This window comes from Mandrillus leucophaeus, unplaced genomic scaffold (genome assembly GCF_000951045.1).
Source record: "Mandrillus leucophaeus isolate KB7577 unplaced genomic scaffold, Mleu.le_1.0 Scaffold146, whole genome shotgun sequence".
Classification (NCBI taxonomy): domain Eukaryota; kingdom Metazoa; phylum Chordata; class Mammalia; order Primates; family Cercopithecidae; genus Mandrillus; species Mandrillus leucophaeus.
In genome coordinates this window covers 3,140,631-3,166,711 of record NW_012101432.1, presented here as the reverse complement: position 1 = coordinate 3,166,711, position 26,081 = coordinate 3,140,631, and the positions used below count along the sequence as shown (strand labels likewise).

At 39.7% G+C, this 26,081-nt stretch overlaps 1 protein-coding gene across 5 annotated transcripts in view; it reads left to right on the top strand.

Moving 5' to 3' along the window:
* The window catches only part of SPATS2L (spermatogenesis associated, serine-rich 2-like), a 171,899-nt gene that overhangs the window by 18,807 nt on the left and 127,011 nt on the right, over positions 1-26,081 (top strand). For 4 of the 5 annotated variants that reach the window (XM_011974544.1, XM_011974543.1, XM_011974542.1 and 1 more), the window contains exon 2: positions 4,675-4,724. Coding sequence is in view for 1 of the 5 variants with exons in the window: in XM_011974541.1 (XP_011829931.1) it covers positions 4,675-4,724 (50 nt within the window). In the remaining 4 variants the exon portion in view is untranslated. Of the gene's footprint in view, positions 1-4,674; positions 4,725-24,863; positions 24,966-26,081 lie in introns of those variants that run through there. The other variant, XM_011974545.1, reaches the window with a different exon arrangement.

The following is a 26,081-nucleotide window of genomic DNA, read 5'->3' as shown; positions in this document are numbered from 1 at the left end:
TTCTACACAATAAATTGTACTACATAAAAATCTATACTAATATCCATTTATGTGGCAAATTCCATTATAATGAAAATCTCTGTTATCTAGCAACTTAGGCAAGTATCAGTAGAACACAATTCCAATACAGCAGAAGACTTTAGAGAGTCCCTTGGAGTGAGCTGAAATGGGATTTGACCTATATATTAAGCTTTTCATGGTTTTGATATTTTTCATTTCCATGTGTCAACAAATACCTGACTTGATATTAAAGCCAGTTAAATCAATATTTCTTGCTGTAGTCAAGGTACAGCAACATATATCCAAGGGCAACATCTCCCCAACAGCCATATTTTGTTGCTATATATTTTATCATAAACCTAACTGATTGAACTACTTCAAAGGAAAAGGATGAAAACATCAACATAGCTACCATAAAAAAGAAAGAAAAGCCAGAGAATCTGTAATCTTGTACCTTATCCCTCATTTAAGCAATTCCATAATTTATTTTGCTTTCTTAATCATAAGGAATGACAACATGGAAAATATTTTTTATTGTGATAGCTGTGGTTTCTTTCTGTATCCTCAAATAGAGCTGCTTTAATCCTTCTCCCAAATTCTGTCCCATTCAAAGGATTTCTGAGCACGTACATGTGAGCAAAGTGGCAGGTACAGCTGAACCCAAGAGTCTTGGATGTAGGAATCTTTTTATTTGTTTATTTTTTTAGACAGAGTCTCACTCTGTTACCCAGGCTGGAGTACAGTGGTGCCATCTTGGCTCACCGCAACCTCTGCCTCCTGTGTTCAAGTAATTCTCCTGCCTCAGCCTCCCAAGTAGTTGGGACTATAGGTGCACACCACCATGCCTGGCTAATTTTTGTATTTTTAGTAGAGATGGAGCTTCACCATGTTGGCTAGGCTGGTCTTGAACTCCTGGCCTCAAGTGATCTGCCTGCCTTAGCCTCCCAAAGTGCTGGGATTTCAGGCGTGAGCCACTGCCCCTGGCCGGCCTGTAGGAATCTAATAATCAAATAATGGGAAGGAGAGTGGAGTAGAATTGCATTTCTGTTTACTCTTTCTCTGAAGTTTTAACTATTTGATGATTTCTGGAAGTCACCTATTACAAACTCAATATTTCTATTAACAAATAGTCTGATGCATCAGTTTATAAACACCAACACATTTATTTACTATGTGTTATCAGAAAAGCCTCACCTATCTTCTGTGTGTTCGTTGTCTAGGTGAGTACTTACCATTTATTGGGCTTGTACTCTGTGCTAAGCACTTAAAATAATTCACCTCTCACAGGCAAAATGATGCTCAAGGCACATGCTATTGTTTATATTTTCCAGATAAACGTGAGACTTCAGCTGCTAAGTAACTTATCAAAGGGTACTGAGGTAGAAAGGGTATAGTCTGAGGTTTGAACCCAAGTTTGTCTGATTCCAGAGCCTTTTCACGTTTTTTAGAGATGGGGTCTTGGGCTCTTCACAGATGCAATCATAGCGCATAATAGCCTTGAGCTCTGGACTAAAGCTATCCTCTTGCCTCAGCCTCCCAGGTAACTCCTTTTCACTTTTTAAAGGCTGTTTTCCATAATATATTCTGAGATTGAAAAAAAAAATTCAAATTGTTAGAGTAGTACATACTCACTATAGAAAGTTTAGAAAGCAGAGAAAATTATTAAAAAGAAGAAAAATTGCCTGTAATCCTTCACCCTAGGGATTATCACTACTGAAATTTCAGTCTTTTTTCTTTCTAGGCTTAAGAAAGCTATTTATCCAAATGAGCATTGTTCCTCAAAGTTGTCCCCTTTGAGGTTTATGCATGTATTCCGACAATGTTGCCATTGCATAAAATAATTTTGGAATCCCTTTCAGAGCCAGTTTAGAAACCAGCTTTTCTCTAGACTCCCATGCACAGGTTACTTTGGTAGAAACATAGTAAAGACAGTATATCTGCTACTTGAAAACCTATCAAAATAATGCATGATATGTTTGACTATTCCTTTTTTTTTTTTTTTTTCCAGAGATGGAGTCTTGCTCTGTCGCCCAGGCTGGAGTGCAATGGTGCGATCTCGGCTCACTGCAACCTGCAGCCTCTGCCTCCCCAGTTCAAGCGATTCTCCTGCCTCAGCCTCCCAAGTAGCTGGTATTACAGGCGTGTGCCACCATGCCTGGCTAATTATTGTTTTTTTGGGTTTTTTTTGAGTAGAGATGGGGTTTCGCCATGTTGGCCAGGCTGGTCATGAACTCCTGACCTCAGGTGATCCACCCGCCTCGGCCTCTCAGCGTGCTAGGATTGCAGGTGTGAGCCACCATGCCTGGCCCTGTTTGGCCATCCTGTGCCTTCTGAAATCGTATGCTGCAAATATTTAACCATCCTATTAAAAATGCCATCATTGAGCCAGGTGTGGTGACTCACACCTGTAATCCCACCACTTTGGGAGGCTGAGGCGGGCAGATTACTTGAGGTCAGGAGTTTGAGACCAGCCTGGCCAACATGGTGAAATCCCATCTCTACTAAAAATACAAAAATTAGCTGGGTATGGTGATGTGCTCCTGTAATTCCAGCTACCTAAGAGGCTGAGGCAGGAAAATCACTTGAACCCAGGAAGCGGAGGTTGCAGTGCACCAAGATCGCACCATTGCACTCCAGCCTGGGTGACAGAGCGAGACTCCGTCTCAAAAAAAAAAGTTATCATTGCCCTCTCTTGAGTCGTAAATATCTTGTGCTGACTTCTATTGTAGCGGGGGATGGAATTTACCAAAATGCTGCTTCCTTCCATGTCAAAGATTGATGGATATTTTGGGGAATGTCTAAAAGTCTTTATTAAAAATTTAATCCATAAATGTTTAATATCTCATTTGACAACTCATGTTATTTATTACTTTGTCAACACAACAACGTTTGCCTTTTGTGGGGCATAAAGAAAATTAGAAAATTGTTTTTGTCAAAAGTGTGAAAAGTGTATTTTAAAATCAATTCCTTTTTTAATGGAAGTATTACACTTACTAAATTATTACCCTCCGAGGAGTTTTTGTGAAAGCAAATGTATCTAGGTGAGATGAACTGATCTTTATATAAAGTCAGTTGCATTTGTGTAGAAGTAAATGTTTCCCATAGAAGCAGGCACGCACACACACAAGATTGCTATCAAAATAGCCATTGGTATACTTTATTGAAGTCAAGAAAGTCAATTAATTAAGTACCAGCTGAGTTCTTGTCACCTTGGTTTATTGCATACAACACTACTAACTTTTAGAAAACAAATCTAACTTCTACCCAAGCATCGCATTGGTTGTCTTGTTTCTGCCTTATTTTTCACAGACATTCTTACCCTCCCCATTTGCTTAGCGTGACACCCCACCCCTTCCCAGACTGCTGGGCACTTGGAACACGCGCATCCTGGATGTTAGACTGGTGCAGATTGGGACAGACCAAATGTGTGCAGTTGTCCTCAGGGCTGCATTCTTCCCTTGTCTTCTGGTTGCTAAGATTTCAAAGGATGAGAATTCCCCATGCTTACAGAGGTCATTACAAAGTGTAGGCTGTGTCCTGTGTTATATCTTTGGCACTATTCATGGTGCCTAACACTGTGTTCAGTCAATGTTTGTTGGCTAAATAAAGGGTTATATTTTTTCAAAACTGGACTGGTAGGGAGAAAAAGTCCAAAAGAAAGTCAAAGTTGTAAAGTAGAATCTCAGGGCTTAAAGCCTTTAGGTCAATCCTCTCATTTAAAGATGAAGCCCAGAGAGGTCAGCTGGCTTGGAGAAGGTCACCCAGAGAGTTGGTGCCAGAGCCAGGAACAGCATCCCGTGTCCTGAGGCCCCGTCCCCTTCTTTCCAGCGCCTCCCTCGCAGTTGTTCTCCAGTCATTTTGTGGAGGTCAATCTTCTGCGTCTGGTAGGACCAGTTAGCAGAGCATTTGAATCCCCACACCGTGCTCAGCAGAGTGTAGAGACATAGGCATTCTTAAGAAACACGTGAAGTGATGGGTGACCGCGTGAGTGAGTGATTGGTTGACTTACGACCTTAGCACCCATCTTTCCGCCTGAGTGGTCACTGGTTGAATGGTGAGTTCTTTGGGATTGTGTGTACTTTATAGGATATCTTTGGGAGAGGAGAGGATTATAACAAGAAGAACAATAGCTAACATTAAATTGGACAAAATATTTTGGTGAATAGTCCAGGCTCTGGAACTTGATTTCCAGTTACATTTTCATGAGACAGGTGATTTGACCTCTCTGGTGCCTCATTTTCTGACACCTGTAAAGTGCCAGTGATACCAGGGCCTACCTCAGAGTATTGAAGAGTTAGCCTGTGTGAAGCCCTAGAACAATGCTAGACACTTCCTAAGCAGGCAATAAATGTTAGCTATTGTTTGTGTTACTGAAATGTCACTATTATATGCTAGGCAGTCTGCTAAATGCATTGCATATGTTATATATCATCCAGTCCATAACTTTGTGAGGAAGGTACTATTATTATCCCCATCTTACAGTTGAATAAACTGAGGCACAGAGAGGTTACTCCACCTACCCAGAGTCACATAGCTATTAAGTCATGGGTGAGTAGGAATTCCCTGTCTGCTTGACTCCAGATCCTGTGCTTGGGTTTTGAGTATGATGGGAAATGGGTGGTGGGGCTACTAATTTGAGACCTGCCTGACTTCCCAAATTTCCATTTTTCCTAGAGCACTTCAGAACCCAGGCTGCTTTCAAGAACATTGCTCTGGATTCCCAGGTGAGTAGAGATGGCCCTTCCCTCTCTGTGACCTCCTACTGCTGCCATGGCCAGCTGTCCCTACACCTGCAGCTGATTCCTGGGAGCCTTGTCACAGCCTTTGGCAGCCTCTGCTGCCTCTCAGGGCTCAACACCAGAGTTCTCTTTTAGAGTGTGTTGACTGAAGTTACTCCTGATAGGGCAGTGAGGTCTGGTGGATGTAAGTCAGACCCCACCCACATCCCCCTTCCCCACCTGCCTTGCCACGTCTGTGGATCTTTAGAGTAGTTTCATGCATATGAAATACTTTGAAGGACCACAAAAAAATAGGGCTTTTAAAGACATTCTTGTGATTTAGAGAGTGGTGGGCTCTGGAGCCAGACTGCCTGGCTTTCAGTCCTCACAGTGATAGCCACTTTTGCTCTTGTTGTCCTTCTTGTTGAAGAATGAGCTTCTGTGATTGCAGAAGTCTGACTTGGAATTGACAGTGCTCAGTCTGCATTGAGTGGGAGTAGGACGCAGACTCATGAGACAGACAGCCTGGCTCTGTGTCCTGCCTCTGCTGCCTAATAATCGTGCATTCTTCGCATGTCACTTACTTTTCTGAGCCTCAGTTTCCTCTTCTCTAAGATGAGGATAATTATACCTATCTTGCAGAATTGTCAAGATGTTTTCAAGCTCATGTATGCAAGGCAAACTTACACAAAATTGATATTCAATAAAACGGTAACTGTTATTGTTAATCAGTATTGGTATTTGAATAGGGATATCAAAAGTATTTGCTGAACAGAAAGCAGGTTGTTATAGGTCCATATTTTCCCTGAAAGTATTTTTATTATTATCATTTTTAAAATTTTTCCTTCCAGTGGTCTTATTTAAATTAATTTACTTAACAAGCCATATATTCCTTGTGGGAAAATCATCCTTGGTCCAGACCCTGTTAAATGATCATAAATTCCAAATTGAAATAGTCCAAATTAATGAGGTCTTATTGCCTCCTGGATATTTCCATTAATGTTTAATATAAACTTGATTGTTTTTCCATAAATGGAAAACTTTAGTGGTAAGATGATTGTAACTTTTTGAAAAGAGCCATAAATATTAGTGGGAGTTGGTTGTTTTCCATGAATAGAATTGAATATTTTGCTTCCTCATATTTGAATCACAATGAAAGCACTTTCAGTTGTTCAAAGAGAATTAATATAGAAACAACTGGTTGATTTTCTGTCTGTCTGTCTCCATACACATGTCTGCATGCACAGGCGCACACACTGCTTAGTTTTCCTTTGGTTAGGCAGCTGAAGAGTTACGATGTAAATCCTGGCAGCCTTCTACCCATCAGACGGGCACAATCAATTCCTGTTTTCTTGAAACATATACCAGATAATCAGAAACTCTGATTATTCTGCTGGAAGGCAACAGCTTGATGGAAAGATGTACCAATTGAAAACAATTCTGATCATATTTTTGTCAGGAGAATGAGATGCCTCCAGCTGCCTGTCACTAATCATATTAGAGGTGGAAAGCAGGAATGTTTTACCCTGCAAAAGATTACTCTAATCATGTGTTGGAACACTACTTGTACTGGCTGCTTATCCCAGAACAGTGACATTAGACATCCTGTAACTGGTCCTGCCAGTTGGTAGTAGTCTAAACCATATGCCACATGAGCACACTTTAGGAATTTTCTAATTACAGCTCAAAGGCTTTACTTTTATCTTTTCATGCTTGTACTGCAGACATCACTGATTGAAAATGATTTCTCCCTCAGCATAATCCTATTGCCAGCAGTTATGAAAGACTAGGAAGATGGTAAATGAAGCCCACAATAACTGAAGAGGTGTCCGAATTCAATTAGGAAGAGGCCTGTCCCATGTGGACACTTAAGTCATGTAAATCCATTTTAATTGTGAACTGTGATACTTATCTGGTCATGTTTATTTTGGATGCAAGTGCCAAAGCTGGATTTAGACCAGAATTCCACATCTTCAAGTTCTAATGACTAATTTGGGTATCCACCGAATCCCTTAATTCATTTCTTAATTTGTTCTCCTAGAATTAGAGAGTTGCTTGGTTACAATCATTTTCACAAATTTCTCATAGATCGAAATAAATGTACAGAGATGTTTTTCCCCCTAGGATTCACACATTTTGCTCTGATCTTAAGTAACTATTCTTGTTGTTATCAAAATAACAATAACAATGCTGACAATAACAACAAAACTAACATTTTGCAAGGCAGTGTAGGGAATATAGATTGAGGCTCCAGGAGGAATAATTTTGAGTCCCAACTCAGCTACTTACAGCAGTGGGACCTTGATCAAGTTAGTCCCCCTCTCTGTGCCTCAGTTTCTTCTTGTAAAATGGGACAAATGAGAGTATTCACCTCATTGGGTTGTTTTGATGATTAAACAAGCCCGTATATGTAAAGTATAGGTAGGTTGATATGTTGAAAGTGCTGGCACAATAAAAAGTGTTAGTTATTGTGTTGTTATTGGGAAGACAATGGTGGACCAGAGGCAGATTTTGCTTGTAGCACAGTATTGTCATCTAAGTATGTCCTATTTCTACAGTCCACTTGGAGAACACTTATGATGGTCTGAATTTTGAATTAATCTCTATTGTTTGTACTTGTACTCCTTAGTTTGGCTACAGAAATATCATTTTTTGGCTTTCCAGGCTTGATCAGTATTAACTTGGAACCCTTTTGGTGCAAAATTGCTTTAAAATTTGAATGAACATTTTGTTCTCCGGTATGCACAATATTAGCCTTCATTAAGAGGAAAAATTTTATTATAATATGTAAAATGTGCGTGTGTGTGAGAGAGAGAGGGAAAGGGAAAGGGAGAGACAGAAAGGAAAGAGAGATTTGGAAGAATCAGCTTTAGCAAGTTCACTGGAAATTTTCAAGCTCTTTTTTTTTTTTTGAGACAGGGTATCACTCTGTCACCTGGGTTGGAGCGCAGTGGCACCAACACGGCTCACTAAAGTTCAACCTCCTGGGCTAACACAATTCTCTTGCCTGAGCCTCTGGTGTAGCTGGGACCACAGGTGCATGCCACCACAACTGGCTAATTTTTTTGTTTTTTATAGAGATGGGGGTGTCTCACTTTGTTGCCCAAGCTGGTCTCAAACTGCTGGGCTTAAGTGATCCTCCCACCCTGGCCTCCCACAGTGGTGGGATTACAGGTGTGAGCCACCATGCCTGGCCCAAACTATTTTTTAATACAGTAAAATGGATTTATTGTCATGGCTTAGATTTAGTGATTGTGTAGGAGTGAAAGTCTACTAAGAGATAAATCTAGTAATTTAATGAACTTTCTTCATAGCTTCATAAGAGTTAATTACAATTTCTTAATTCATTGCCAAAAGAATGAATTGCTGGAATTCTTTAGTTTTTTTTTTTTTTTAAAACTAAGTTAACTGCCTGTGTGTGTCTGTGTGTGTGCATATGTATGTATCTATGTATTCTAGAGAAATATATACTTATATGCATCCAGAGACATGTGTAAAATATTCTGTATCAGTAGGAGAATAGATGAATAAATTGTGGTATAATTCTATGCTGCTAGACTACTATACCGCAGTAAAGAAATGAACTAGAGCTATACACAATAATGTATCCCACAGACATCATGTTGAAAGACAGAAGATATGGGGTGGGTTTGATAGTTCATGCCTGTAATACCAGCCCTTTGGGAGGCCAAGGCTGGGGGGTTGTTTGAGCCCAGGAGTTCAAGACCAGCCTGGGCAAGATGGTGTGAATCCCTTTTCTACAAAAAATACAAAAAAAAAAACCTTAGCTGGGTGTGGTGGTGTGTGTCTGTAGTCCCAGCTATTCGGGAGGCTGAGGTGGGAGGATCAATTGAGCCCAGGAAGGGAAGGCTGCAGTGAGCCATGATCACACCACTGCACTCCAGTCTGGGTGACAGGGCAAGACGCTGTCTCAAAGAAAAAAAAAAAAAAAAAAGAGAGAGAAAAGAGATTACGTAACAGTCTTATTAAAAAACAGACAAAACTAAACTCTTTTGCTAAGGTGTGTATATTCAAGTGACTGAAACATTAAAGAAAAGCAAGGAACTTATTACTGAAAGAATCAGATACCAAGATAGTGCTTACCTCTAAGAGAGGAAAGAGAAAGGACCCGGAGGGCTTCCAAGGGCGCTGGCAATATTGTGTGCTTTGACGGGGCTGGTAGTGACGTGGGCAAAATAAATGAATTTTTAAATCTACTTTTCTGTTAATGAGTTATAGCAATAATTTAAAAAGTTTAGAAGATAAACAAAGCAACTATCTCTTTGGCCTGGCTTAGTTCACACCTTGTCCTGCCTGGTTTTAGGTCTAGAGATTTCTATGATTATAACTGGCTCTTAGAAGTAAATGACTGCATCATTGCATGGGAAAGTGGTCTCCAAAGTGAGATATGCACCCCAGGGAGCACTTGAGAAGATTAATTTGGGTGGGAAAAGAAATTGATTAGGACTTGCATTTACATTCATTTTGTTATCATGAAACATTATGGTAACTGATGGCAACTCTATTGACATTGGCACTGGCCTTGAGTCCACATATCTGGTCGTTAGGTATCGCCTGGGGCATAGGCGAGGTCTCCTGAGCAAAGAATGGGAGTGCCCAGCTCAGGGGCTTCCCAGTGGCTTCCCTACTGTCCCATCTGTTTTGGTTATATTGTGAAATATATTGTGCCGAGTTAACTGGATTTACAAATTCTGTATTTTAGTTTTAACAAAACCTCACAAACTAGCAGAATTTTTAAAAGATTCTGGAAATAATTCTCGTAAGTTGAAGACAATTTTAATATTGCAAGCAAGAAAAGAATGGCAAAGCTTTGCATGAACTCTTTGTGAGCCACATTATGAGTTAATGACAGTGACCATTGAATCAAATCTGGCAAGAAGCTGGCCACCAAAATTTTGTGGTGTCTGGAAAACTAAGGTATTTATATTCACAGTGTTTAATCATGAACTTCGTCCTGTATGTATTGCCTTGAGATACTATGATTAGCAAATATTGTATCCATTCTGTCATCCTTTTCCCATGTTTTGTAAGGTATACAACATATTGATACAATAATACATGTATATGAATTGTAAAAAAAAAAAAAAAAGACACATACAAAACATGTGAATTGAAAATAACTTGGATACTACTGTCATGTAGTTCAAAGGCTACTTACTGCTCATAGCTAAAATGTGTGGAAGAGTCTGCATACCACAATCACAGGCAGGTCATCAAACCATTGAAAGACCTTAATTTTTTTTCTCTTGTGAACCTATTAAAGTGTATTTGATTGTATCACAGCCATTTCTAAAAAAGATGTGTACTGCTGTTCCTCATACCAAATGTGTATCCGATACATAACACTTGTTCTACCAGGACTTAAGTAATTACTTATAATATTTCAAGGATGGAAATGATTCAAATGTTCATGTGTCTGAAAAGCCGATGAATAACTCCCGAAACAAGTTAAAGGATTCTTTCAGTATTGCCCCTGCAAGTTCTAAATGTTAGTGTATTGTCCCCTTTGGATCATTTATTTTAAAGCTGTGAAGAGTGTTGATTCCTTGTTTTTCAAGCACATATACATATGAAACAACTAAATTTCATATTGTTCATACTTAGTGAAATTTTCTTTCTGTTAAAAGAAAATGTCTTTCTTAGAGAAAGCAGACCGCTGAAGAGACAGATATGGTAATAACGATCATTAGTTTACTTAGCCTTGGTTTTCCACAGTGTTGAGTTATAATGTAATCCATAGTTCATCTTTTTAACCAGCTCTTAATACATTATCAACCCAGTGCCTCACACTGTTTACAAGGATGATTTATTATTCGTCAGATTTTAAGTACTAATCCATGAAATGTTAAACTTCTATTGGCAGCCACTGCAGGAAGGTTTGCAGGTGTCCTGACTAATGCTTTGAAAGACAAGCATTAGCAGTAAATCACAGCATACAAAATTTTTTAATAAAGTAATGGAAAGGATTTTGCATTTTGGGTCCTCTAAGCTTTGGTATTTGGAAGTTAGTTATGTGGGAAATTAAAGGGGTAAAACATTCTCGGGCTTTAACCCTTGAACTCTGGGCCAGCCATAGTCAATAGCAAAAGCATCTTTGTAGCTTTGTTCTCCTAACCCTGAGATTTCTTGGCTATGGGAACTGACAGAGTGCCAAGTATAGGCCTAATTGCATTCCTGGTTACTGAGAAAAAAAAATCTCAAAGGAATTTTCCTTTTCTTTCAAAGGGGTACCTGGGCATTTTCTGGGATAGCAAAATTGTTTATAAGATGTTTGCAAAACGTTCTGAAAAGAGAACTTGAAGAGGGCTCTGACAGCCAGTTGAAAGGCATGTGTGGCTTACCTAGAGCAGTGGAGAGTTAGGGAGATGCAATTTAAAACGTGAGAGAGATGTGACTTTGTCCTCTAAGAGCTCGCTTGCTCCCTGATGCACAAGCTGATGGCCTCTCTTCTTTTTCTTTCTCTATGTTCTGCTCAAAGATTTAGCAAGATATTACATAAGATATTCAACTAGCTCCATAATAGACTGCCAGCTGTCTAGGTTCTGCTGTGTTCACCAGTATTCCCTGTGCTGTGTCCACTGCCTAATACATAAGACATACTCAATTAGTTATTTGTTGAATGAACATATATACTCAGGTATTTTCTTCTGTGATCTATATATTGGTGATTAATTTATTGAACCAGATATATGCTGAAACAAATAAACTTTTTTTGTTGTTTTTTGAGATGGGGTCTCACTCAGTTGCTCAGGCTGGAGTGTAGCAGTCCAATAATGGCTCACTGCAGCCTCAACCTCCTGGACTCAGGTGAGCCTCCCACCTCAGCCTTCAGAGTAGCTGGGAATACAGGTGTGTGCCACCACTTCTGGCTAATTTTTGTATTTTTTGTAGAAACGGGGTTTCACCATGTTGCCGAGGCTGGTATTGAACTCCTGGGCTCAAGCAATCCACTCACCTCGGCCTCCCAAAGTATTAGGGTTGCAGGTGTGAGCCACCGTGCCCAGCCCCAGGATAACTCTAATCAAGGAATCAGTAGCTAATTTTAGTAGATTGAGATCTTCTAATATATGGAGTTTATATTGTAGTGGGAGGGCCAGACAATGAGGAAACATGTAATCAAGTGAATAAACCCAATAGTTACAGTGAGTGATGAGAGCTGCAGAAAACCTGAATAAGGCAAGTGCTGTGATGTAGAGTAAGGGCTTGGAGAAACCAAAGCCTGGAACAACCTGAAAGCCCAGTGGTACAGAAGGAATTGATACAACCTTCCCAAAGGCTTAATTTACTCCAGTAGTTAGCATGTACAATGAAAAGATTCATATTATCACAGCTTTTCTTAATGAAAATAGTTGTGCTGAGTTCTTACCATACTAAGAATGTCAGTCTACTTTATAGAATTTTGTTGTTAACACATCAGTTGGTTAGCACCAGTGCGAAGGCCAAGGGGTTACCTCTCCACTTCACTTCCCTTCTTCTCCAAGCTGCACTTCTCTCTCAAAGCCAGGCAGCTGTCTCCCAAATGTGCACTGTCAGTCGCTTAGGAAACCAGATGACCAAAAGAGGGTGGATCAGCACAAATTTCTCATCAAAGCTGAAGGAAAGAAAGAGAAAGAACCTCAAAGCCAATGCCCTGCTGACTGTGGGTCAGAAGTGTTATCTTTGTATCTCAAGGACAGAAGGCTTAATAAAGATTTGGGTACAAAGTACACATCATCCTTCAGGCATACTGAACGATGTCAGCCAGAAAGCTGTTCCTTAGGGTTTACAATTTCCCCTTTTTCCTAAATTAAAAAATGCTAATGTGAACTGTTGACTCTCAACAACACATGTTATTATTGTATATAGGGCAAAGAGTAAATAAGACACTTGCCTCATGAAATAACAGTTCATTTTAACTCAGCAAGCTGGAAGTAATTTTAGCTTTTTTTCTTTTTCTTTTTGTAATGCTTCTATATGGAAGTAGGCCACAATCATTTTTATTCCACTATTCTTTATAACCCTATAGCGTGCTTCCTGTTTATGCTTTTAAGACCTGTTTTTAAAGACCCTTAAGGGATATCCTTTAATACATTCCTTTTGAAAATAATTATTCATCTATAGTACCCCCTTACAATGTCTGAAGGTTTGAAAATATAGGAACTTCTTAATGAGATGTGTTTAATGGTCTATGCAGAGTATTGAAATGTTTACACCTGGTTTAGTTAACATTAATTATATTTCATTGGTCATTCTGGAAAATAAGTAGATATTTTAGAATAGATTCAGTACCTAAAATCCACCATTTGCTTTTTATGTATAGTATCCATAGATAAATTCAATGCATGTATTTATGGATTTAAAAACATGCTTGCAATAACATAAAGTCAGTTCTTAGGGACTTTTAGAAATAATACAAGGAACATGTCTTGTCGGGGCAAGCAGAAAACATCCATGTGGGCCAGAAGATCTGTATAATTTTTTACAAAGTTTAAAGTGCAATACAATTGTAATTATGTTACTGTTACTTTTTAACGTTTGTGACATGAAGAACTTCTGGGTTGAATGACAGTCCATAATTTTTTGTTCAAATGCCGATTATGTTCCTGTTTAGAGTGAGATTTCCTTTTTCACATGCAACCCTTGTGTCGGGGGTGCCCTGAGTTCCTTAGATGAGATCGTTCACACTGCAGTTGACTTTTCAACTCTCCAGATGACACTTGTGCCTCCACGTGATCCTTCACCTGATGCTTTAGCTGGAAGTCTCATTTATAGAAAGAAACCTCGACCCACATCACATCTGCAATCTAAGAGCCTCACTGTGGCCATCTCCCCAGTTTTGCCCATGCACTAGAAAAGGGCTGAGCAATCGCTCATCCTTGGTATTGGGTGGCCTCTGTTATGGTCCTCTGACGTATGCTGTGCTCACAGAGTTTCTCTGCCCTGCACTCTTTACTCTTGCTGCTTTGGTGTCTTCTTGTGGCTGGTATGTGTTTTGTAGTTATCCTGGCCACCAGCAGTTTTTTCTGCAGATCCTCTGTCCTGCTGGGTATCTCTATTCCTTACTGTTCCCCCAACAACACATTCTCTGCACTTCAGCTTCTTTTTTTTGCCCTCAATGCTACAAGAAACCAGAAACAAGAAAGCGTATCTTGGTAATATTCCTCTGCCGATTTTCCACTGCCCTCTTCCCTGGATGAAATTGCTCTTTTCCACAGCACTCTAGTGTTGCCAGCTGCATCTTTGTTCTCTGCTCTTTCAGAGTGCTCACATGGAGGGGGTGCAGCGGGAGGTGGGGAGGGCTGTGGGGAGGCACGGCCCTTTCTGCTCAGAGTGGTCCTCCAGAGAAGTGCCGCATTGTCCGGATTGAGGACCTGACCATGGGAAACAGACTTCCTGACAGTCACCATGGGTTACACAAATATTACTTCCATTTAGCTTGACCTTTCATTGTGCTCGAAAAATGACTGAAAATACTTAAATCATGTATAGTATTTTTCTGGAAACAAAAATAAATGCGGTTCTTTTCAGAAGGCACACTTGAACTTTTGCCCTTGCTCTTCCTTTTTGAGCCATTTTATCCAATTCAGTGTTTTCTTTTATCATGCATTTTGCTTTTGTGAGAAACAGTCAGCTAATGTCTCTGCTGATAAAATTATGAATCACAGAAGCAATGTAACTGTTAAAGATAAGGATAGCTCTTGTGGCCCTAAAGTACTTAGCTCTGGGAATTCAGTTTTACTAATATTTCTTAAGTGCTTACTCTGTATGTGCACATATGTGTCACTGGCAGACCGACTTCTTAATTCTAAAACTGCTTTAATGCATTATCCCAACCAATTCTCCCAACAGCCCTGCGAGGTGGCTAATGTTATCATTTATCTGTGTTTTATGGATGAACACACGGAGGCACAGTAAAGCTAAGTAATTTCCTCAAGGTCACACGATTAACCCTGGGCAGGGCCTGGATTTGAACCTAGGCAGTCTGACTTCAGCACCTATGTTCTTAACCACTGAACTAAACTCAGTGACTCAAGTACATCATAGAACCTCTGAGAACCTAAGTTTCCTCATCTCCAAAATGGGAATAGTAACACTTACCTGACTAAATTGTGAGGATCAAATAAAATAATTACTTGAGAGGATGCACTTAATTGTGATGTGCTCAAGCATAAGGTTGAAGTCTGGGGGAAATGTTGCTATGGTGTTTTCTGGTAGGAGTCTCATTGGTGAATTTGTCCCTTGCTGCTTGGATGTTCTGCTGGTTCACATGAAAAACTGTGTTTTTCTTAAGGCTGTTTTGAAACTACAGGAAGACGTCAGGTTTCACGATGAAAGTGATCCTTTCTTTCCAAAACAGTGGCATTTGGAAGCATTTAGAGGATAGGCAAAATTAACCGTAATTTTTTAAATTCTTATTTATTTATTTATTTATTTTGAGACAGAGTCTCACTCTGTCACCCAGGCTGGAGTGCAGTGGTATGATCTCAGCTCACTGCAACCTCCGCCTCCCGGGTTCAAGTAATTCTCCTGCCTCAGCCTCCTGAGTAGCTGGGACTATGGGCACCCGCCACCATGCCTGGCTAATTTTTTTATATTTTTAGTAGAGACCGGGTTTCACTGTGTTAGCCGGGATGGTCTCGATCTCCTGATCGAGATCCGCCTGCCTCAGCCTCCCAAAGTGCTGGGATTACAGGCGTGAGCCACTGTGCCCGGCCAACTATAACATTTTTAATATGCCAAGTAAGTTCAATATCTGTTTTCCTTTTACTCTAATCTCCCTTTGATATAGCACTTGACACTCCCTCCCCTTTTTCTAAATCATGCAAAGTAAGTTTTCTTTCCAGTGTCTATCTACCATGTACCATGGACTTATCACTAACTATCACTCAATGTGTAATACTGCACCTGGGACCATGTCTTGTACTGCCAGCACAGGGCCCTGAAACACAAGAGATACTGGGCAAGGTGTAGGCCAATGGAAGACAGATGGAAAACAAGTCCAAAGATAAAGACTTAGAAAGGCTGCAGACCAAAATGACTGTGCTTCAAAATGTGGGACAGGAGACCAGAGCTGCGGAAGAATCCTCGGGGTGGTATTGGAAGAGGACCTGGAAACAAAATGGAAGAGGACGCTGAGAAAGGCAAGCTTAACAGGAGGCTGGTTGTTCTCTTGCAGCTGCTTTACAGGGGAGTGAAGCCTTCCTCTTCCGTCTGATGCTGGGCCTGCCTTCCCTGCTGTGCAGCTCATCTGTGTCTGTGGGGCTGGTACCTTCATTTCCATTATGTTCACACAAGTCAGGATGTTGGGGAGCTGAGCCCTTACAGTCCCATGGGGGAAGTGAAGAGCCAAAGGCCTGACTTCCTGTGATTCTTTGGAGGTTTTATGCACCCTAGAAATTTGAGTTTTTCCTGGTGTTTTCTGGGACTGGTATTGCATACCCAGGGTCACCCTGTTTGGGGGCTCTTCCAAGGAGAGTTTGTGATCATAATGAGTTATATTTTCCTCCTTTCTGGATAAGAACAATATCCTTGCCATTCAGTCTCCAAATATAGCGGTTATGATAGAAAAATATCCTTATGTTAGGAAAGAAGTTGGCAGTCTCAATGAGGCAGAAATGTCCAATTTAGAAAACACATCTAAAAGGAAAAGCTGCTGTAAGTCCTTTGTGGAATCAGGTGGAATATAAATGAATAAATAAAAAAATTTCAAATAAAATGTGAAAAAATTTCAAATAAAATTTCAATAAAATACATTCTTCTTTCTCTCTTTAAGGTACTTGTTGATTTTGCCTAAACTTCAAATGTAATTTTTTTGTCACTTCATTAAAATGTTAGACTTCAAACTGATCTGGCATCTAATTGGGAGAATAACTTGGATGGAGATTTTTAGCTGGTGCATGTAATCAGCACTACAATAATATTGTCAGGGACTGACCATTTAGAATGTTTTTAAGAATGTTGGTAAGTGTATAAGAAAAGTACTTAACACAGGGGAGGGAGAAAAGGCATCAGGTCCCAAAGAAAGAGCCAAAATGGAATGTATGTCAGTCTTGGCTGGAAGTATATAAATAGGGAGTATGTAATATAAAATCACCTAATTGATTAAGGTGTCTGTAGTAAACATTCTCGGCTTAGTGCCTGGAAGATGACATAATCTGTAAAACAAACCCCCACGACACAAGTTTACCTATGTAACAAACCTGGACATGTACCTCAAATCTAAAATAAAAAAACTATGGATTCTTTCCTGCTTATTATGAAAGCAGTGTATGTTCAGAGTAGGAAAATTAGAAGACATAGATAAAATAGAAGAATGCTCCAAATCTTCCCACCCAGAGAACCACTTTAAAAACTCTTAAATACATTTCCAGAATATTTGTCAGAATTATGGATACAAGCACATCTCTCATACTTTACCAACCCAAGGGTGCCTGTTCAGTTTCTCTTCATGTAGTACTAAGCTGATCATAACACTTGATAGGCAAGTAAGTCAAGTAAATTGAAGTATATGATGCCCTTTCTAGAGGGCAGTTTGTCACTATGCTTGTTTTTAATCCTTTAAAATATATTTACTGTTTTATTTCTAGAAATTTGTGCTAGGGAAATAATTAAAGATATGTGGAAAGGTTTTAGCCACCAAGATGTTCATTACATAATTGTTTATAATATGGTAAACAGGAAATTGCTTCAATTACAGATTAAATATATTCTGTATATGATGTCACAGTCATACAATAAAATACTGTTCAGCCACAGTAGATGCTGTTGTTGATAAATATTGATAATGAAAAGATGTTTATGATACATTGTTAGCTAATAAAATGTCAACAAAAGCCAAGTATGCAATGTGATCATATTTTCATTAATATATGTATGTATTCTTAGAAAATATTCTGGAAATGTATTTAAGAGTTTTTAAAGTGGTTCTCTGGGTGGGAAGATTTGGGGCATTCTTCTGTTTTATCTATGTCTTTTAATTTTCCTACTCTGAACATATACTGCTTTCATAATAAGCAGGAAAGAATCCATAGAGGTTATTTTTAAAAAAATTTTAGATTTGAAGGTACATGTCCAGGTTTGTTGCATAGGTAAACTCATGTCGTGGGAGTTTGTTTTACAGATTATGTCATCTTCCAGGTACTAAGCATAGTACTCATTAGTTACTTTTTCTGATCCTTTCCCTCCTTCCACCCTCTACACTCAAGTAGGCCCCAATGTCTGTTGTTCTCTCTGTGTCCATGACTTCTCATAATTTAGCTCCCACTTACAAGTGAGAACATGCAATATTTTTATTTTTCTGTTCCTATGTTTGTTTGCTAAGGATAATGGCCTCCAGCTCCATCCACATTTACACAAAGGACATGATTTTGTTCTTTTTTATGGCTGCATAGTATTCCATGGTGTATATGTACCACATTGTCTTTATCAAGTCTGTCATTGATGGGCATTTAGGCTGATTCCATGTCTTTGCTATTGTGAATAGTGCTGCAGTGAACAATTGTGTGCATGTCTTTATGGTAGAATGATTTATATTCCTTTGAGTATATATCCTGTAATAGGGTTGCTTGGTCAAATGGTAGTTCTGTTTTTAGCTCTTTGAGGAATTGCACACTGCTTTCCACAATGGTTGAACTCATTTACACTCCCACCAACAGTGTATACATGTTCTTTTTCTCTGCAACTTTGCCAGGATCTATTATTCTGTTATTTTTTGACTTTTTAGTAATAGGCATTCTGACTGATGTGAGATGGTATCTCATTGTGGTTTTGATTTGCATTTCTGTAATAACCAGTGATATTGAGCTTTGTTGGCAGGTATGTCTCCTTTTGAGAAGTGTCTGTTCATATCCTTTGCCCACTTTTTGATGGGGCTGTTTGTTTTTTTCCTGTAAATTTCTTTTAAGTACCATATAGATGCTGGATACTAGAACTTTGTCAGATGCATAGTTTGCAAATATTTTCTCCCATTCTTTAGGTTGTCTGTTTGCTCTGTTGATTGATGGTTTCTTTTGCTGTGCAGAAACTCTTAAGTTTAATTAGATACCATTTGTCAGTTTTTGCTTTTGTTGCGATTGCTTTTGGCATCTTCATCATGAAATCTTTGCCCATCCCTACGTCCATAAGAGGATTTCCTAGGTTGTCTTTCAGGAGTTTTTATAGTTTTGGGTTTTACATTTAAGTCTAATCCATCTTGAGTTGATTTTTATATATGGTGTAAGAAAGTGGTCCACTTTCGATCTTCTGCATATGGCTAGTCAGTTATTCCAGCAACAAAGGTTATTTTAATTGAGAAAAGGAAAATATTTAGGTCAAACCTTATGAAAGTGACTGACTCTGGATAAATGAGAGACTTCATATGAGGCTTTTTGGCTGTATTTGTTTGTAAACATATTTCAGCTGAACATGTGTGCTGTGATTTTGAGAACACTAACTACTCTTTAGTCCATTTGGTTTAGCAGAGATGATTAGCTTTCTTCCTAGACTGCCCTGCAAAATGAAGGAACTCAATTTATTAGGCCAGCTCTGGGGTTTCTTCCTACTCCCAAATCCCAGGTCTACAGTTTCTAGGTTTACCCAGATAAACTGCTGAGTGGGGATTCCCTGCATTTCTCCTATTTACTAGCTGCCAAGTGATGATAATGTATTATTAAGAAGGATTCATTGTATCATTTGTAGTACACTCAAAGTAACCTACTCTGAAATACTGTCCTTGATCTTTTGCTCCTTTGAAGAAAGACCTTCAGAAGACCTAGTTTTTGTATCACTTGTTGATTACTCTAGTTTTTAACTTTTTGGAGCGCTTATGGTGAGGGTTACATAGCTGAGAGCTGCTCAGTGTTTCAGGAGAACTTCAGCTGTAGGTGGGAAGCAGTTGAAGCAAACTGTAACAAAGAAGTCACTTCCATCAGAAAATAAAATTCCCACCAGCTGTTAAACCCCTGACAACCTCTCAGCCTCTTCCTTTTGTATCCAGGAGGCCTCTGTCTGTCTGCAAACTCTGGACCTGGTTTAGTTCAGTGAGGCAAGATGTCATATATTTTTCCTCGTTAATCACCCTTGGCAGATGTCATAGTATTACAACCACTCTCTCCTTCCTTTAAAAATATAATTTCAGAATGACTTCACAATAAATGTAGAGGTAAATTAGCAGTAACATCTGGCAGACTGACTTCCTAATTCCATGACTTCTGAATGGATGTTAGTGGAAAGAGTATTACAGCTCCACGAGGTAGGAAACCCATATTTTGATCCTGGCTTTGCTGTGAACTTCTTGGGGAACATTAGAAAGATCGCCTAGTTTTTTTAGGTCCAAGTTTTTCTCCTCAGGAAAGTGAAAGAGTTGAATGTGGTTGTTTTCAACATTTCTCTCAGTTCTGAAGTTGTGTGACTATGATCTATAAAGGTCATTTATTGTTGCCTTCATAACTCAAGACCAAAGGCAGAGTGTCTGTTAGCACTCCATTTCTGTGACTCCCCTGCCACTTATTTCTCTTGGTCCAATAAACCATTGTTTTTTTGTTTATCTTCCTTTTCTCATAAAACACTAAATAATTTCAGAGAGAATCTCATTTTGGCATTCTTTATATCCTCTAACGTATGATGTGTCTTTGTGACTACTGAAAAAAATTCTTAAAAGCAGCTACTTCCATTATTCTCTAGTTTTTAAAGCTATCCCTGGAGAACTAAATGTCAGTTCAAAGATTCCTACATTTGTTATCATTTCTAACCTAACCTGTAGAAGTCTAAGGCATAATTTGAAACTGAAGGATTCTTGCCTGGAGACAGTGGGCTCATAAATATGTAGCTTGATTTTTTCCTATAATGTAAGAAGAAATTAGGATTTTTAACAACATTTTTTCAGTATCTAGGTTGAATATGCAAAATTGGGCTGATGTCCATGCTTGCAGATCCTGCATTTTTAATTGTGGTTACATTATTTTTCAATTGAGTAATAATTTTCAACGAAGCTACTGCAAAATAACAGGTTGTTGCCTAATGAAAGATTTTACAAACCAAAGACTCATGTGTTTTAATTCTGTCTCTAATTTAGACTCTGAAATATGCCATTCTTCTTTTATGTATGTCAGATAGTTGTCTGTTTTCTATGCTGAGCATGGAAAATGCAACCCAAGTGGGCCGCAGAAGAGGGCACTAATTTCCTACCCAGTACCCATTCTTTTCTTCTTCCTTAGTGACACACTCTGATTTTATTCAAAGGGATAATGTTCCCAGCTAAAAGACTGCCATTTCCTAGCCTTGTTTGCAGTGAGGGGTGGCTAACACAGAGATCACTAGGTGGGAGTTCAGGAAACGTTTTCAGTGGGAGTTCACTGCCCTGTGCATGTCTTGACTCTGCTTCTTCTGGCTCCTTTCTGAGCTCCACCTGGTCACAGGATGGTCAAGTCAACTTTAGTCTTGTCATCCTCTTCATTCAAGCCCAGCAAAAAAAGTCCAGTTTCCTAATAGCTTAAACAAAGCCCTCGGTTTGCATGTCCTTGGCCTCATTGCCCATTTTGAGCTGCCTTGAACCCATAACTGAGACACATAGAATACAATGTGCAGATGGATCCATCCTGGTCATATAACAACCCCAGGGCTCAGATTGGTGGCAGCTTCACTGGGTCCCCTAAAGCAAAGTAGGGCTAGGAGAAGTGGGAATGGATGGATACTGAATGATCGTACTACAGATGTCCACCCCACCAAGTTTGCCAGTTTCTTCTCTGAGTTATTAGTCTCTGATGATCTAGTAAACTGATTGCTTGGTTTGCAAAGTTACATGAACAACAGTTTAGTCACTGAATTCATATATAGTAAATGAAATTGAAGGCTCAAGGCTGCAGCATTCATCTGGATTAGCTATCAAAATATATATCCTCTAGTTTTCCTGAGTAATATCTTACAGTAAGTTATATAACTTCTCTTTCCATTATCACCCCATATATGGCCCACTAAAAGGGTGGAATCAAAAGCTTGCCAAGAAATTTTTTTCAAATCACAGCAATTGTATTTTCCAGTATAGCTTTTTGATATAGCAGAGGACATTGTTTCTGAACATAAAATTGTATAACAAGTTAGAGCTAAATGAAATTTAAAACGACTTGTGATAAACCCTGAAAAATTGGTGCTTTAAAACAGTAATGTCAGCAGGCTGTCTATTATGTAACCATAATACTAGTGTTCTCAGTTTAGATGGGGAAGTTATAGGGCAGTGACAGAAAATATTGTTGTCCTCTCTTTGGTATGAGTGAACATGTAAAAGTGATTCTGAAGTGATTTACTGCAGATGCATGTTGAGATGTGGTAAGCAGCAAGACAGATGATTATGGCCACAGTTTTGAAGATGTTCAGATGGCCTTCAATTAGCTTTGGGCAAGGCTGCTTCTTGCCGAAACCAGTATTGATTTTTCAGAATGCCTTCTAACTTTTCAGCAGAAGGACCGATCATGTCAATTCCTTTGAAGCCACAGGACACATCATTGGAGAGCAGACTGCGGGAAGTCTTCCTGCAGCAGCCAGGGACTGGCTATCTGAGCGGAGGACAGTGGGGCGGGGTGGAGGTGAGGCAGTGAAGTGGAATGATGGAGTGTGGGCTCTACAGTCAGAGAGGCCTACGTCTGACACTGGTACCTTCATGTGTACCAGTAGATCACTAAGCTCTAGGAGCCTCACTTCCCTCCTTTGTAGGATGGGCACACCTGAGAATCTAATGAGAAAAGGCCTGGAAAGCTCCTGGCTCAGTGCTTCTGGCCTATACTAAGTGTTAGGAAATGTTAACTATTACTCCATTTCAGAACTGGCCCTTGAAAAGAAAGAGAAATAATATTGAGTTTTTCACTCTTTTCCCCTGAGTTTCATTAAGAAAAAAAAAAAAAAAAGTGTGCATGTGAAGAAGTTGAATTTGGGTTGGCTCTATTCCTTCCTGATCATGCTTTTACTTTCTTGTATAGAAAAATGAAGAGTCAGTATTGACATATCCTAGGTGCTTTTACTATCTTGGGATCTTGTCCTCTACTTTCGGTGCAAATTTGTTTAAAACAGCCTTTTTTAAAAAAGAAGAATGGTGTTATTGCATCACATCTAAGAATGGCAGCCACTTGCCGAGGGAGCAGAAGGACCCTGAGAAGTCAGCAAAGTCTCAAGCCTGCAGTTGGCATCACGTTAGAGACCACCAGCATTCCGTCTGTTATTTTAGACCTTCTGGGAAGAGTATTCCAACATCTGAGAATAGCAGGACCCTAGGGCCATAACCCTCCAGTTTACAAACGAAGAAGCTGAGGTCTAGAAAGGAGAAATGACTCACAGGCTACATCAAGCGTCACACACACATAGGCCGGGCATGGTGGCTCACATCTGTAATCCCAGCATTTGGGGAGGCCGAGGCAGGTGGGTCGTTCGAGGTCAAGAATTTGAGACAAGACTGAGCAACATGGTGAAACCTTGTCTCTACTAAAAGTACAAAAAAAATTAGCCGAGTGTGGTGACACATGCCTGTAATCCTGGCTACTCGGAAGTCTGAGGCATGAGAATCTCTTGAACCCAGCAGGTGGAGGTTGCAGTGAGCTGAGATGGTGCCACTGCACTCTAGCCTGGGCAACAGAGCGAGACCTCGTCTCAGAAAAGAGAAAGAGTCAAAGACACAGGCAGAAATGAAACCCAAGATTCTCAATGCCCAGGTCAGGGAAATTAAAGACTACCCTGTTTATCCTCTAACCCTCTCCTTCTGGTCTCCTATTAATTGCCATTCTCACCCAAGCACTGAAAGGCAGGAATTCATTCCTTCCAGCAAATTCAGTTTGTTGCAAGCCACCTTTTACTCCGTCCTCCCACCAAAGTGTCAACATCTAAATGTCTTCCTACTGTGGTGATTCCATTACCCAGGACTGAAATTCACATCTCCTGCCTGGGGGTCTAAGAGTAGTCACTGCCCAGGCTATTGAATGGGAGACAGCTTGGAGGCCTCACTGTTAGTGCCCAGACAGACTTGTTTTCAACCTGGAGCCTCAGCCTGCCCTCCATAATGCCTGGGGTCTCAGCCTGTTGGGTTCAGTTTTCTAGAGAGGAAACCACATGTGTCCCACAGGGTTGGGGGGATGGTTGCTTGGCTGCTGTGAGTGAGGTGGGTCTGTCACCCCTCTCAGCCTTCCGGGGGTTCTTTGGTCGTCAGACAACTGGCTTCTCTGTATTCTTATCTGTGGGCCCTTAATCTTAGCGGCCTCTGCTGGATCGAGTTCCCACTCTTTTGTCTGCTTTCCATCTTTCTGAACGGTTGTGTCATGCCTCAGCCATTTTTGTCTCATCTTCTCGTTTGTTGTCCTTTTGGGCTTGTACCCTTTAAAAATTAATTTCTCACTATCCAAGTAGGTTTTGGAAGAAAATAGAGATCAGCACAGTGTTAACCACCCCCACCCCATGTTAATAGCCATTTTAAAAAATGTATTATTTAAATTTTTCTCTCTTAATACAAATTTCTAAATTTATATTATATTTTGATTTCATTTTATTTTTTGAGATGGAGTCTCACTGTGCCACCCAGGCTGGAGTGCAGTGGCATGATCGTTCACTGCAGCCTCTGCCTCCTAGGTTCAAGCAATACTCGTGTCTCCTTCCAAGTAGCTGGGACTACAGGTGTGCGCCACCCCGCCCAGCTATTTTGTATTTTGTATTTTTAGTAGAGACGGGGTTTCACCGTGTTGGCCAGGCTGGTCGCAGGCTCCTGACCTCAAGTGATCTGCCCATCTCAGCCTCCGAAAGTGCTGGGATTATAGGCATGAGCCCCCAGGCCTGGCCTAAATTTAAATTTTAAGTAGACCTAAAATCCTGTGGATAGTGACTGACTAGGGCTGAGTGTGGTTCACTTTTTTTTTTGTTTGTTTGCTTTGGAGTGTTGAGGCTCTTGGCTTCAGCAATACAGAGAATGGGTGAAGCAAGTGAGGAATTACCCTCCGCAAAGATCACACCATATGTTCAGTCACTGCCAAGAACCTTCTGAAAAACAAATCTCAGGTTTTGTGTTATCACCAAAAATTAACCTCACAGCATGGTTCACAATCATGTTTATGGAAGTGTTTTGAAAATGAAATGCACCACTATGAAATCAATGGGTGGCAAGCAGTGAGAACTCTGAGGGAGAGGTGCATTTGTGTATTTCTTCTGTAGCTGAGCACTTGCTGGGAGGGAGTGCCAGACATCTCAGTGTTTGTGTTTTTAGATGCACTAACCAGCAATAGCAAGCTTTTCTCCAAGTGTGTAAGTACCAGGAATACAGAGGAATAATGTTTGCTGAGTGAATAAACTTAATGTATAGTAGAAGATTGTGTGACTATAGCAACATATTTGCAGTAAAAACATTTGAGGTTGAGATGCTTTTCAAAATCCTGAGAAATTAAAATTAAATTAATGACACATATTTTGTTTTGCCAAGAACTAAACTTTCCCATTAAAAAATAAATATATTACCTTGTCGGTAACTTTTCTCCAACACCTGATGTATTTTAGTTAATACTACATTATTCCTGGTGTTCTGACATGCATAATTGTTAACAAAGGGATTCATCTAATACAATATTCAGAATTGATGACTGATTTACATAGCCTTAAACTGAAGGATGGGACATAAAAATTTTTTTATTCACTTCTCCCTTCAGTAGTGAGGAGTTATAGATCGAGATTTTTTTTTTTTTTTATGCAGCTATAAATCAACCTTGTAAAAACATAGCTAACAATGATGTAGTCTTTGGTATAAGGTTTCCCTGTTGGCTTCTAGAAATATCTGAGGGTTTTGGTTATAAATCCCCTGCTCCTTGACATGGCTCTTTAAGAGGGTGGAAGCCCCCTGTGCCATTTCAGTTCTATCTTGTCAATCTAGTTGAGTGTTGTTCAATTAATGGTTGCTTTCTGTTGCCTTTTAATGGATTCTAAGAATGTTGCTATATCTCTTTTCCAGTCTATTTGGCTACCTTTCTGGCTTGGGTAGTTTCCCATTTCAGTGTACATCTCAGTTTACGTGCTTGAAGAAAGAGCCAGAGACTGATGGGTGTTTGTGTCTTGCCTTTTACTTTTTGTAAATGCCTGACAGTGTGGCAAAGCCTCATGGTTTACAACCAAAAGAGGTGGTGCTATATTTGTATCGTAAGTTTATTTTCTTGTGTGAACAAAACTGGCAATTTAAGGGTGATAGAGAAGGGCATATACTTAAAGAACATAAAATGAGTTTTTGCAGGCTTTATATAAAATACAAAATATTTTGGTTTTGAGTCTACTATATAACCAGCAGCAGTTTATATATATATGTATATAGGTAAACAAGCATGATTTTCTCTCTTTTAAACATTATCCCAAATAACTGGCTTAACTAGTTTTTAC